Here is a 14,452-nt window from a genome sequence, read left to right as displayed (position 1 = left end):
TTCATATTCAGTATCTGGTTTTGATTATAGTAAACCATGTAGTATAGTAAGCTTCCACTAACATTAAACTCATATTATATCCAAAACCGTTAAATGTACAATTCTTTCTGATTGTGACACAAAACTAAACTCCATAATAGCTCTTTCACCATACCATAATTACTAAAACTAAAACTGAAACTAATAGATATAAAAATAAAATAGAAATGTCTTTGTGAAATAAAAACTAAATTGAAACTAAAACTAAAATGAATTTCCAAGTAACGTCAGAAAAAATATAGAAATAAAAACTAATACATAAAGACAAAACTATAATAACCTTGGAGAGTACACCCGTAGAGACTTGGCCTTTTACCAATTACAGTAAGCACATTGGCAGGCAGGGGCACCAGGGCCACTAGAGAAAGTTCTAGCCTGTTGTATCTGCAGCAGATATATGGTTGTCCCTAAAAGCATTACTAAGCTGGTAGTGACCCTGAAATGGGGCTTTATACAACTCAGAATCAGATGAAAATCAGATTAAAATGATGTATACAGTACAGTCAGGAGGAGAGCTGCTGGCAAGCATGTGATTGACAAGAAGAGGAGAGGTCAGGGATAAGAGAGAAAGAAAGAGATAGATAATATTGATAGAGACAGATTAATAGGGATAAATAGAGAGAAAGAGGGAGAGGCCGATCAAATATATTTCTATGAAAATCTGGGTGTTACAACTGGTTTGGCTCCAAGCACTAATTATAAAACAGACAAGAATTGGGGAAAAACAGAAATCAGAACTGAGTGAGAAATAAACTAATACTAGAAAGTGTACACACACAACACAAAAATCCTTTTAATTGTTTTTGTTTGAGAGAGTCTTTTATTTTCTACATGAAGGCCAGTTAGTAAATTCCTGCCATTTCTCATTTTATTGATACATCATCAGTTAATGCATGTGCACCACCTATACTGCAACAAGTATAGAAAAAGCTCCACAAATACAGAATGACACCAAACAAAATGACAAAACCGAGGAAACTATAAATATAAATTTTCTAGGAAACAAAACAAGGAAAACTTATTTAAACTGTAACCTGTAGACAAGATTTTGTGCTTGTAGTACTGTGCTTTCAGGTGGGCAAGTAGACAAACACTGAGAATTCTGAGAATTGTGAAAGCAGTGACAGGCTGCAGGTGTTTTGCTTTTCCATTTACAACAAAAACAACAACATTTATTTCTAGAGCACATTTTCATACAAAAAGTAGCTCAAAGTGCTTTACATAATGAAGAAAAGAAAAATAAAAGACAAAATACAAAATTAAAATAAGATAACATTAGTTAACATAGAAAAGGAGTAAGGTCCGATGGCCAGGGTGGACAGAAAAAAACAAAAAAAAAACTCCAGATGGCTGGAGAAAAAAATTAAATCTGTAGGGGTTCCAGGCCATGAGACCACCCAGTCCCCCCTGGGCATTCTACCTAACATAAATGAAAATAGTCCTCTTTGTAGTTAGGGTAGTTTACCTTATTACCTTGTAGTTTACCTTATTCTTTGCTGTTCACCCATTGTTCATCCCCTCTGTATGCCTTATTCATGAGATGAAAGCATCATTTTTTTAATATTTATGACCTACTTAACATTCTCTGTACAAGGTCGCTACAAGAACTCCCTCTAGTGGACACAGTACTCTGACAAGAATGTAAAAGAAAAAGTTTAAATGTTACTTCCAGTACAATACAGGTTGTAAAAAATTAAACGAAAAAGAAATGTTCATTTTTCTCTTCCCAGATTGAAAGTATCACTTTTTGAAAAATGGGAGATTCACAACTCTATAGTGAAAAATGTAAGTGATCAGGTCCAAAAGTAAATTAAAAAATGAAAGCAAAATGAAAATTTAGGATTTGGATAACCTAAAAACATTTTTTTATTTCAGTGCCTTTCCAGCATATACATGTAAATAAATGAGCGCACAGATAACACAAATGAAAATAAAGTGTGATAAGGAAGCATTGAGGTAGAAGGTACAAACAAATTTTTTTTCTCATTATGTTAAAAAGACTTTAAATTTGAATTATGGGAAAATAATATGTCTTGGAAATATTGTGAGTTCTTAGCATGGGGTGAAGGCTGGATTTGTATATGTTTGTCAAAAGTGACACAAAACAAAATCACATCTTCCACTGCAGAGGAAAATGTACAAAGTACAATGAACTATACAATTGTACAATAGATCTATATGGCATCATGCAATGCATGAGACTTTCACACGGTTACCATGCTGTTAAATGTTTTGATAACTTGTCTGTTTGGGCTTTTCTTTGGAAACTCCAGTTTCCTACTAAATCCTTAAGGATACAGGTTAGGTTAACTAACAACTCACTTCAGACTAGATGTCCATGGTTGCTACCTCCATTGTGCTCATTGCTGCAAGGATAGGTTTTGTCTCCTCATAACCCCGACTTGGAACAGCAGGTTAGAAAATGGATAGATTGATGGTTATTAACTTCTAGTAATATTGCGGCACAGACAGCCATTCAGACCAACTGACATTGTGATGACATAAACCCACTTACTTTTAGGAAGAGCTAAAATGGTTTAATTAACAAAAAGGCATATATTAAATTCTTGTTATTTTTAATCTATTTGCATGATAATTTATTTTAAACACTTACTAAGCTCACTTTGCCTTTTTGAATGAAGAGCTGATTTATATAGAAGTAGGGTCATTTTTTAAATGGTTTTTCACATACTGCACGAGATTTATGCCACATTATTAAAATAAAATTATGAATAAAGCTAAGAATGACAGCATGCCTTTTGTTTTAAATACCACATACAGTATATCTTACCTATATAGCTATAAACAATAATTTCATTCATTGTACTTTCAAATAAATTTATAGCTAAAACATTATGTAAATTTAGCCAGCATGTGGATAGTCTCTAGTTGATGGAAACAGTTTGTTAATATAAATGTTGATTGGTAAAATGGACTGTTCCTGGCTTGGGGGATTCACAATAGTACTGTATAAGAAAATAATTTTATTAACTTTACAACTTAAAAAGTTAATAAGTCATGCCAAACCCTGAATAAAACAAAGAATAAGCAACACATTTGTGCTGTTTTGTTATTTTAATTTGAGCCCTTTATGTATATTTATCCCATATCAACATTTTTTATTCTTAATAAACGCAGAGCTCTTAAGTGAAGTTGATGTTTTTATAAATAAGTGTACTTTGTATTCCAAGTAATATCAAAAGGAGATTTGCAACATAACAAGATAAAATAGATTGCAAGAACTATTCAGAAACTAATTATAAATAATAAGGTACAATTTTGGAAAACTGTGTTCTTTCAATATATGAAGTAAGTTTAAACAAGGGTTTGTTTCTTCAATCAGGTTCCCTTTGTCGAATACTACCGTCAATGTCAAAAATCTCCAATTACAAATGAATTCTGGATGGGGCCAAATATGTTTTCATGGCACTGTACAGTAATAGTGTCAGACTGGTTATGGACTTCAAATATTCCAATAAAGTTAACAGCTACCACATATTTTTACAATGATATTAACAATAAACTGTGCTAGACACTAGAAAATGTTACACTTTTTATATCTAATTCAACCTTCCTAAAATCTACCTTTATTTCTTTCAACTTAACTGAGGAAATTTATGAATAACTTTAGTAATTATTACATCAAAATAAACCCAACTTTTTAGGAGAATTAATTTTAAATACAAAAGCACCTTTTGACATCTTCATGTTTGTTTGTTTTTCTGTCTGTCTGCATGTAACAGCTCAGCTCCCAGTGGACTTGTTAAGGTAAATTGATAGTACATGTACTCTTCACAAAAAAATGTCTAAAAAGTTCAATTTTGTTTGGCATATCTTGAATAGAATGCATGATACAAATTTTAGAAACTTCAAAAACTTTCATCCCCCATCTTTCAAAAAGCACTGGAGAATTTTCAAAATCATCTATTCTAAAAAACATGGAGACATTCTGTGCAACATTACTTGTTAAATTCCTCTTTCACCTTGAAACAGTTTATTTTAACTTGTATATTTTCCTATTTTACATGTCTGATAACAATTCCTAAAAAATATTTCTAATATAAGTTATTTAAATGAAGTGTATGGATGGAAACTCATTGTCATGTTAATAGTGCATTAGCATGCAGGAGGACTTCAAAATAAATTAAAAAATGTTATGTTTAGAAATAATAACTACAAATAGCCATAGATCCTACACAAAGTATAACGAACAAAAGTACATCAATTAATGCAATTTTTAAATAATTTGACTATGAAAGCCACTTCAAACTCCACAGGCTAATTTGGGCTCTATTTTTATTTTGTAGGTAAAAATGTATACAAAGTCATCTATTTTATATACTCTACTAATGCATGTAATTACATTTTACTTTTATTTTTACTTTGAACAAGATCGTCTCAAGCATATATAATCAACTAAAACAGGACACAATATCTCTGTCTTTGATTAAATAGGTAAACAAAAATTAATGCTTCAACTTTCAAAATAGTTAATTAACTCCCTGATTCCCCCAAATTCTATGGCAAGCACACATTTTATGTTGTTTTTATGTGCTAATCCTACAGCATGCCACCTTCAATTCTGGATTGGCACTTGAAAGCTATAAATCAGTAAACTATTCAAAAGTTAATCTAATACAGCAACAATTCCTGCTGAGTTAAGGATTAGCTGACTGTTAATGAAACATAAAACGAGTCATCAACAACTATTTGGTATAAACTTTGCCAACAGAGAACACAAGACGTATAGTAAAGTGGGGATTGAATTTTAAGCTCTTTAAGTGATATTTTCAATGCAATCAAGTAAGGCATATATAGAAATCCTAGGATGTTTCCAACTTCGTTAGACATGAATCCTTCATGCCATTCTTTGCCTCACCCTTCTTAAACTACTGAGCATTGTAACTTTGACAGGTTTTTCTTACCTTCACCTAATTCTGCCATTTCTCCATCTTTATCATTCACCAGTGGCATCAAAGCCTAAAATAAAATTAGAAAACTATGACTTATGTCATCAACATGCTCTGAAAAAATGCATATTTAACAATACATTTTAGTGTAAAAGTAAATCCAGAATGTCAAAGGATTAGCAAACAAAAAATAATTACTCCTTGATGAGAAGGATCTTGTTACTGTAAAAACCTGGCATATGCAATACATGCTAGCAAGGCAAATACATTGACAAATGATATTTGTTCATATGGTCCCTCCAACCATGTTCTTTTTTACCAGTTTATTATTGAAATATAGAACATGATCTATTGGATTGTGTGCTTAATGATGTCTAGTTATTTGTTGGTAACATAAATCTGCTTCAAGCAACATATCTAGTTTGGAGCAGTAGCCATAGACATTTCACTGCTATAGTTAGATGCAGACCTTGAAACTATAAGGCCAATATGTGCTGGTTTATCTATCTGCCAAAATACAGCATAACATGCCCTATTACCTTCAGCTTTTAAATCAAGGTTGAAGACCAGTCATTTTAGAATACCACACTCCAAGACATGGCTGCTTCAGAGCCTGTTCATATTGCAGTTGTTGATATCAGTTCTTACCTAATCCCAGTATGTTTTGTCTTAATGGTATACTAAAGCGGCACTTAATATTGCTCTTCTAGAAGAAGATTAGTGGCCTTCATAATGTCTGGGACAAAGACACATTTTCCCTTGATTTACCCCTCTGCTCCACAATTTAAAATTAGAAATCAAATAATTAACATGTGATTAAAGTGCACATTTAGGATTTGTATTTAAGGATATTTGTCACACACTTTTTATGCATGGTCGCCCCATTTAAGGGGAACATAATGATTGGGTCAATTTTTGCCACAGGTGTTTGTGATTACTCAGTTGTGTTTCATTGCTTCATTAGTGGAGGCATAAGATATCTAGGCTTGTTCCAACACTTCTCTGTAGTTGTCACTGTTGAACATGAGGACAAGAGCTGTGCTAATGAAAGTCAAAGAAGCCATTATGAGGCTGAAAAACAAGAATAAAACCATTAGAAAAACATTGGTAAAACTTTAGGATTACCTAAATCAACTTTCTGGAATATCAGTAAGAAGAAAGAATACATTGGTGAACTGTGTTATCACTAAGGGACTGGTAGGCCAAGAAAAACCTCCAATGCTGAAGACAGAAGAATCCTCACTATGGTAAAAAAAAAAGCCCCGAATGCCTGTCCCAAAGATCAGAAACAGTCTTCAGAAGGCAGGTGTGGATGTGTGAGATACTAGAATCTAGAAAAGACTTCATGAAGAGAAATACAGAGGCCATAAATTAAAATAGATTGTAGATTACAGTTTGTGAAAAAGTACTTAACAGCCTGCAGAATTCTGGAAAAAGGTCTTATGGACAGAAGAGACAAAGATTAAGAGAGATAGCAACAGCAAAATGTGGAGATGAAAAGTAAGTGCCCAAGATTCAAAGCATACAAACTCATCTGTTAAACATGGTGGTGGTGGTGTTATGGCTTGGGCATGTATCGCTGCCACAGGTACTGGTACACTTATCTTCATTAATGATTTACAGTAACTGCTGACTGCAGATGCACAATGAATTCTGAGGAGTATAGAAACATCACTTCTGCTTGTCTATTAAATGCCTCCAAACTCATTGGCCGCTGCTTCAGCCTACAATAAGATAGTGATCATAAACATACTGCTAAGGAAACTCAGGAGTTTTTCAAAAGCTAAAAAATGGAAAATTCTTGAATGCCCAAGCCAATCACTCGATTTAAATCCAATTGGAGCATGCCTTCCATATGCTGAAAATAAAACTTAAAGAGACAAGCCCCTGAAACAAGCTGGAGCTGCAGATGACTGCATTAAAGGCTTGGCAGAGCATCACCAAAGAAGACACTAAGCACCTGGTGATGTTTATGAATCCCAGACTTTAAGCAGTCATTGCATGCAAGGGATATGCAACAAAATACTAAATATTACTGCTTTAATATACCTAGCATTGCCATGTCTTAAATATTACTGCGCCCTGAAATGGAGGACCATGTATAAAACATGTTGTCATTTCTGCATACATTTCAGTCACTCCATGTAAATACACTTAAAGTCTGCAATGTGCACTTAATCACGTCTGAATGGTTTTGATTTATAAATAAAGGAAAAATGTGTCTTTGTTCCAAAAACTAAGGGCACTATGCAGCCTATTCTACCTTTATGAAATGGGAATCAGCAGATCAAATGTGAGCCTAAGCCATGAAAGGTGTCAATAACATTAGCTCAGACACAAATGCAAGAGAGACGCATTACTTAAAACTGAAATCGGTTTGTCAGTAACCAGTAATATAGCAGTCAAAACCGAAAGGAAAATGCTAATCAAACTTGTTATTATTTTTACACTAAGATTTGTGACAAGTTAATTTTGAGAACACCATGCCATGAGCAACTTTGCATAGTATTACACTGACAGAACCACACATCAGCAGCATCCATGAAAAAAAAAATTGTGCCACAGTAATGTAGCGCATAACAATAACATTTATTGTCAAATGCCTAGAAACAACCATTTACAAAATTAAACATACATGGTGAATTGATAATGCTCAAACATTCCAAAAATACATAATTGTATTGTCATAAAAATTTGTATGCAGGTAAAAAATCTTTTTTTAACATAACCAGTTTCATAATAAATATCACTATTACTTTGATCTTCTTATGCCTTACTAACCTTAGAAGATACAGTAACCAATCAGTTAATGAGAATTATTCAGTTTCAACAGTGACACATTCACTACTGGATATTGTATCAAAATCATAAGCACTAGCTTACACTGTTAAACACTGTAGAATGATGAGGGAGGGGAGAGCCAACCTGCTGGTCTAGTTCAGAAACTATTTTTGAATTTTACAAATAGCCGTGAGCACCACTGTGAATTTTCTTTAGAATCTACTTAGACAAGAATTTTCACTTTCTCTTTTTCTTTTTGAAATTTTTTTAGCACATCAAGTAGGGAAATATTTAAAAATGTAATTTCTTCAAAAACCTTTAAGAACCTAATTTAGAAAAAAAAGTTAAACATTTCATTGCACATACTGCGTAATAGTTTTTGGCATTACATTTTAAATTTTACTGCATGATGCTCTTTTTTTCATTGACTGTAGCCAAAAAACTAGATAATCCTAACCCAGTAATCCGAATCATCTTTTTAAAAATATTACGAAAGGACTTTAAAGCTGACATTGAAATCTTAACTGCTTACTGTCTGAGCAGATGATAAAGAAAGCTGATATTTCACCTGAGACAGAAGGAGAACATCACATCCAAAAACAGCCAAATCCATATATTCTCAGATTTATCTGCCTCAATTGCTGCAAAACAGGCTATTAAACAGTATTAAGCAGCACCTGCATAGAGCTGAAATTAAATACAGTCTTCTATTTCTGTCTAGATTTAAAGTAATGGTTGACATGAATTTTTTAACATCATACTAGATTGGATAGCTATTCAATTAAAATATCAAAACAATTTTAATGTCTGGATTGACCATCAAAAGTAAATATAAAGATCCTTTTAACACAATTTTGGAAGTACTATGGAAAAAAATCAAACAAGATGTTAACAGATGGTCCACCCTCCATCTCACCTTACCAGGGAGAATTAATACTGTAATGATAAACATTCTATACAAGTTGCTATATCCAATGTAGAGTATTCCTATATGCATCACCAAAATCATTCTTTAAGAAATTAGACTCAATCATAACATCATTCATCTGTAATTCAAAATGACCACATATTCAAAAGGTGACTCTGCAAAGATCTAAAGCAGAAGGTGACATGGCTCTTACTCACTTTCAATTTTACTACTGGACAGCAAATACATTATACACAAAATAAAATAAATTGATACATTTACACTGGCCTGGATTGCAAAGGAAAACAAATCTTGTTGTAAATTTGCTATCTGATATAATCGATACCAACTATCAACAATTTACCAGCAATCTAGTAGTCCACCAATTAAAATGTGGAGCCAAGACATATTCAAAGTAGATGAGCTCTTATCTGTCACTCCTAAATAAGAAAACATTTTTAAAACTACTCTGTATTTAACCTAGAGTATTGAAAACACTGTGAGTTAAGACACTTAAGAGATTCTTATGCAGACAATGTATTTGGAATTTATGAATAATTACGCTCCAAATTTAACTTTCAACTATACGTGTTTTTCCTATAAAATAGGAATATTGGAAATTTTGTTAAAATAAACCTACCCAACTGTCCACATTTCACTCCCATGTCTATTCCACAGGCTAAACTGGTTAGTCTTCATAAAGACTCAGGCAGCACTTCAATAATAATTAAAAACATTTCAAAGAATCTGTCCTTTAATTAACCTAGAGAATGGTGGTAAAGGGACATTTGAATTAGCTTCTCCGAATATGTGGAACTTGACCATACATAAAATACACCATAGTAATAATACAAAAATTCAGATTAATTTAGTGGTAGAACTACTTTTAGCAGAAATAAAAAAAAAAATTAGGATTTCATAGATACAATACTATTGGGTGTGCCTGGCTAGTACAATATTAACTGTACATTCTCATGGTAAAAGGTGGAGTGATATACTTTGATACATAAAAAGCAAAGCTAGACCATGAAACTAAACAGACTGAAGAGGCAACAAAGATCTTTTCTTTGTTTTTTTTCTCTTTCTTGCAAACTGCTGGAAGTTATCAAATTACTGTACTTTCTTAAGTCAGGTTTTTTAGTGTAAACTTTGTTACAAGTTTGGACTGAACTAAAATAATTTTTGGCAAGAAACAACTAATTTTCCATTTTTGTCTGCTTTTTCACTACCCTTGTGTGCTTGTTAAGAAGCATCTACAGAATAATCAAACAATTACCACGTAACTCAGACAACAGGTTAATCATTGGTAATTATTACATCAAAGTCAAAAATCTAATGTTCTTATTATGATGTTCTGTATCTGACTAAAGCCAGTGCTGCAGTGTAACAGTTCAGATTCACTGTGACATATAACCGGATGCAGCAGGTTCAGAAATTAAATAAACAAGATTACTGTGAACTCTCTTTGTTGCTCACATTCAAGCTGTCGACAACACCACAATCTTAAAAACTCTCAAATGTCCTGTGGCTTTGCCTAGACAGTACATTTTTGTCTATTACTTAAACAGTATCTGATTACCACAAGTAAACATCAAAGTAGTAAAATGCTACCGAAGTACACAATGCAAGTTTCTGACAGTCAACTCATTGACTATTGTTACTTTATGATTACTTCATCTTTTATACTTTGGATTTGCATTTGTTATAGTACTTGCACATTATTTTCTTCAAAACAGATAATATCAACAGCATTTTTAACTTAAAACAATGCATGCTTAGCCATAACTCCAACTCTTAAGCAGTAAAAATAGTCCACATTTTTTGTTTACCTTACATAAATCAAAGTGTTAAGGAAAGAAACTGTAAAACAGTCAAAAGAAAACTAGATGTATATTTAAAATCACGGTTAAAAAAATAAACAAAGTTAATCTGGTAGCAAACATTAAGCCATCACTAAAATATAAACAAACACTTTTTCTGAATACTGCATAGAGGCATAGTAACATTGATTCAAAAATATTCAAACATATACATTTTTCAGGAACATAATCATGATGATGTGCATTAGAAGATCAGTGTATAGCCACTTTACAACTAACCCTGTTGGACAGAAAATGTAGTATGTTCTGACAGAAAATGGGTTTCTAACACAACAATTTCATATACTCAGTCATCTTCCACTAACAAGGAGTTCATCCCCAGTTCACTATGGAGTAGAGTCAAGTCAGTCAAGTATTCTCCACTGCTGATTCTGATTTGCTACCACTGAGCCATGAATTGCATTGTATACTTTCAGAATTCTATGCTACTTTGTTCTAAAAAGCCCAAAGAGGATGTCTACATGAGGCCACTTTTTTAACTCTTTATTTGGCATACTTCACACTGGCTGCCAACTCCACCCTCCAATTGCACATAATCAAATTCATCTTAAGTTGTGTAAGTATTTGTATTAGGTATTTTCTTTATAATTATGACTTGAATATTTTCTTTTTATTTTGCATTTAGTTATGTAATATACAGTATTTCTTCTTATACTAAATATTTAAACATAAGGAAATGACTATTGTATCTCAGTTTTAATGTAAGCTCTGTGATTTAATGCATCCATTATAAATGTACCAATAATTCTGCCTCTAAAATTACTTACATTGCAAAGATTAAAATCAGTGGAGATCATAAAAGCTTATTATTGCACACAGGTAAATGCTTCACTACAGTGTGATGGGGAATGTGAAACCTTCACCAAAAACCTTTGCTTTACTAGAAGTATTTTGTAATAAGCTGGTCCTAACCCAGATGGAATCAAATAATGCTTTTATTTAATTTAAAGCTCTCAGGCCAAAAATTGAACATACAAACATATGCAGTAAGAAACAAGTACTTGTCATCATAGTTGGTACCACTTTATGCCTGGGTTCAGGCTGAGACTGCATGTCCTCTCTGTGTTGATGTGGGTTTTCTATAGCTACTGTATCTAGGAACATATCTTAACTAGACAGTTTTAAGGATAACAAAAACTGCATACTTCACAAGTTTCTGCAACACTTGCACTTTTTGAGGAAATGGAATTTAATTTGGTTTGTCAGCAAATTTCTTTATCTTTTACTATAGTAAGATATTATGGAAAATTATGAATTAAGAGCAAAAACATTGAACACTAGAAAAACTTGAGATGCTTGGCTTACTCATTTATAAAATTCCAAAACAGAAATGCTATTCAACCAATATACATGTTATTGGGAGGTGGGAGGAAAACAAAAGTACACAGAGGAAAGACATGAAGGGATGTGTAGATTCCACACTGACAATGCCCAGGCATGGAATCTGAACCCATGGTCCTGAAGCTGTGAGGCAGTAGTGCTAACCAATGTGCATTGTGCCAAATATTAACTATATTTTATACACACAAACCTCTAAAATGCTTTTCTTAGACACATTGGGATGACAGGAATGCTTTTAAAAAGTGTTGCTTCTATATGTCAATGATATTAAAAAAATAGACATTCATGTCATATACATTGTGGCAAAGGAGCTATAGAGGCGCGACACAGACTGACAACGGAGGCACGTGTAAAATAAACAAACAGAACTTTTATTTTTCTTCAGCCGTGGGGCACGTTTTCCCCGTGTCCCACAGGCCCAACACAGTCCCAAAACAACACGCAAAGTAAATCACCCCAAACTACACTCTTCTTCCTCCACTACTCCTCCCAGGCAGCTTCGTCTTCGTTGTCATCGTCATCCTCCTCCTCCTCCTGATTCTGGTTCCTAGAATAGTGGCTGCAGGCTCCTTTAATAGCACCCCCGGAAGTGCTCCAGGTGCACATTGACCTACTTCAGGCTGCACTTCCAGGTGTGACTGCAGTCCAGCCCACATGGGCTTGTTAAGCCATGCAGCTCCCCCTGGCGGTGGCCATGGCGCCCAACAGGAATGAGCTCCAGTGTTCCACCATTGTGGCCTTGATGCAACCCAGGGGGGCTGTCACCAAGTGTTCCAGGGAACATAGGGTGTAGCCCATGGGTATTCCCCCGGATCCAGTGTCAAAAGGGCGTCCCGGCCGGTTATGGGACCCAGCCGCACGCCACAACATGTAACCCATTCACTCATTTGCCAATGTAAACACAGCAATCCAATTTAGGGCTGCAGGGGCTAGACAGTATTCCAGCAGCAATGATTAGAAGGCAGGTTCAGCTCTGGGAATGGCATAAAAAGCACATTAAACAATCATATGATGCCAATTTAGAGTCACCAATTAATTTCATCTGGAAGAAGTACGTACATGAATATAGGGAAAGCATGAAATGCTACAAAGTGACCAGGGACAGACTGAAACACAAGCACTGAGCTATGGCATACAGTAGCATTGCCAATAACTGTGCCACATCAAATACAATTCTTTATTGCTAATTTAGACTCTCAAATAGATTTGTTTATGTAACACATTCTGGTACAACACTGAACAATCATTTTCACCGCATAATGATTTTAATATGCTGTTACAAAGGAATATGGACTTTAATGTTATTAAGCTGACTAACACAACTTTGTACATTATGATCAATGATCTATTTTTGATTATGAAATAAAATTCCGATAGGAATCTGAATCAGGTTCCATAATTGAGTCAAAAACACAGTAACATGCTTCCAGTAGCTGACAGATTAACCCAGATAAAAAGAGATAAGACAAAAAGCAGTGAGAAAATCTGAAATAAAAGGAACTGTTCTGAACTTCCTAGTATGGGGCATAACAGGAAAACAGTCTGCAGATCTTATCAAAAGTGGGTGATAATTTTGGGGGAAAAAAATACACACACAAAATGATTTCCGACTATTTATTTAAAGCATGACTTATGGAGATTTGGAATAATGGTTTCAACCTTCAATACCCACAGGACAGTAAACTAAGTATGATTACATTATTAAGGGCTTACAAAAGTCATACTTTTGAAAAATAAAGTGAAACTGAAATTTACAAACACTTACTTAAACAAAAGTATATGCCTTACTGGGGAAAATATTCTAAAAATTAGACCTGGAATTGCTTACAAAGGAAACAAGATGGCTTCAAAGAAAATAACACTGCCCCTGCAGTAAACTCAGTGGAGGTCTAGAATGTTCTGGGTTACTTTGCTGCCTTTATTATTGGAGGCCTTGAGTGTGTGCATGACATTTATAATACATATTCACAAAACCAAATATAGTTAGACAGTGATGCAGAACATTTTGCTTAATAACTATACGTAAAATGTTAAAAGACTGGAAAAAAGATGTGTTATTAAAATTAATCAGGCATTGTCTAACTGTATGATATGGTAATATTATAGATTTATATATCATAAACAGGTGGTGTAAATTTTAAATATGCATATGAAATCAAATTCTTGAGCAGATATTATAGTGCACAAAAACTATGCTTAAGCAAATAAATAGTTCAATATACTTCAACAACACGCTGTATAAAAAAATCATGAGATTTCAAATTCATTAAATTGAGATTGCAGGCTCTGGATGTCAGTTTTTGAGCCATTCCCAAATATAAATAATGACCAAGGTGGACAAAAAAAGGAAAAAAGCAACAGTTAAAGCACAGTATATAAAGTAAGGCCTAGTACGGAAGTACAGTGGGGCAAAAAAGTATTTAGTCAGACACCAATTGTGCAAATTCTCCCACTTAAAAAGATGAGAGAGGCCTGTAATTTTCATCATAGGTATACCTCAACTATGAGAGACAAAATGAGAAGTCTGATTTTTGAAGAATTTATTTGCAAATTATGGTGGAAAAAAAGTATTTGGTCACCTACAAACAAGCAAT

At 33.7% G+C, this 14,452-nt stretch overlaps 1 protein-coding gene across 2 annotated transcripts in view; it reads right to left on the bottom strand.

Annotated features, from left to right (window-relative positions):
• Positions 1-14,452, bottom strand: part of arhgef28a (Rho guanine nucleotide exchange factor (GEF) 28a) — a 281,479-nt gene that overhangs the window by 129,569 nt on the left and 137,458 nt on the right. For both annotated transcript variants that reach the window (XM_028805674.2, XM_028805675.2), the window contains exon 9: positions 4,965-5,019. In XM_028805674.2, the coding sequence (XP_028661507.2) occupies positions 4,965-5,019 (55 nt within the window). The remainder of the gene's footprint in view (positions 1-4,964; positions 5,020-14,452) is intronic.

The sequence above is a fragment of the Erpetoichthys calabaricus genome, chromosome 7 (assembly GCF_900747795.2).
Source record: "Erpetoichthys calabaricus chromosome 7, fErpCal1.3, whole genome shotgun sequence".
NCBI lineage: Eukaryota > Metazoa > Chordata > Cladistia > Polypteriformes > Polypteridae > Erpetoichthys > Erpetoichthys calabaricus.
Note: the sequence above shows the minus strand (reverse complement) of the source record. Positions and strands in the feature narration are given on the sequence as shown.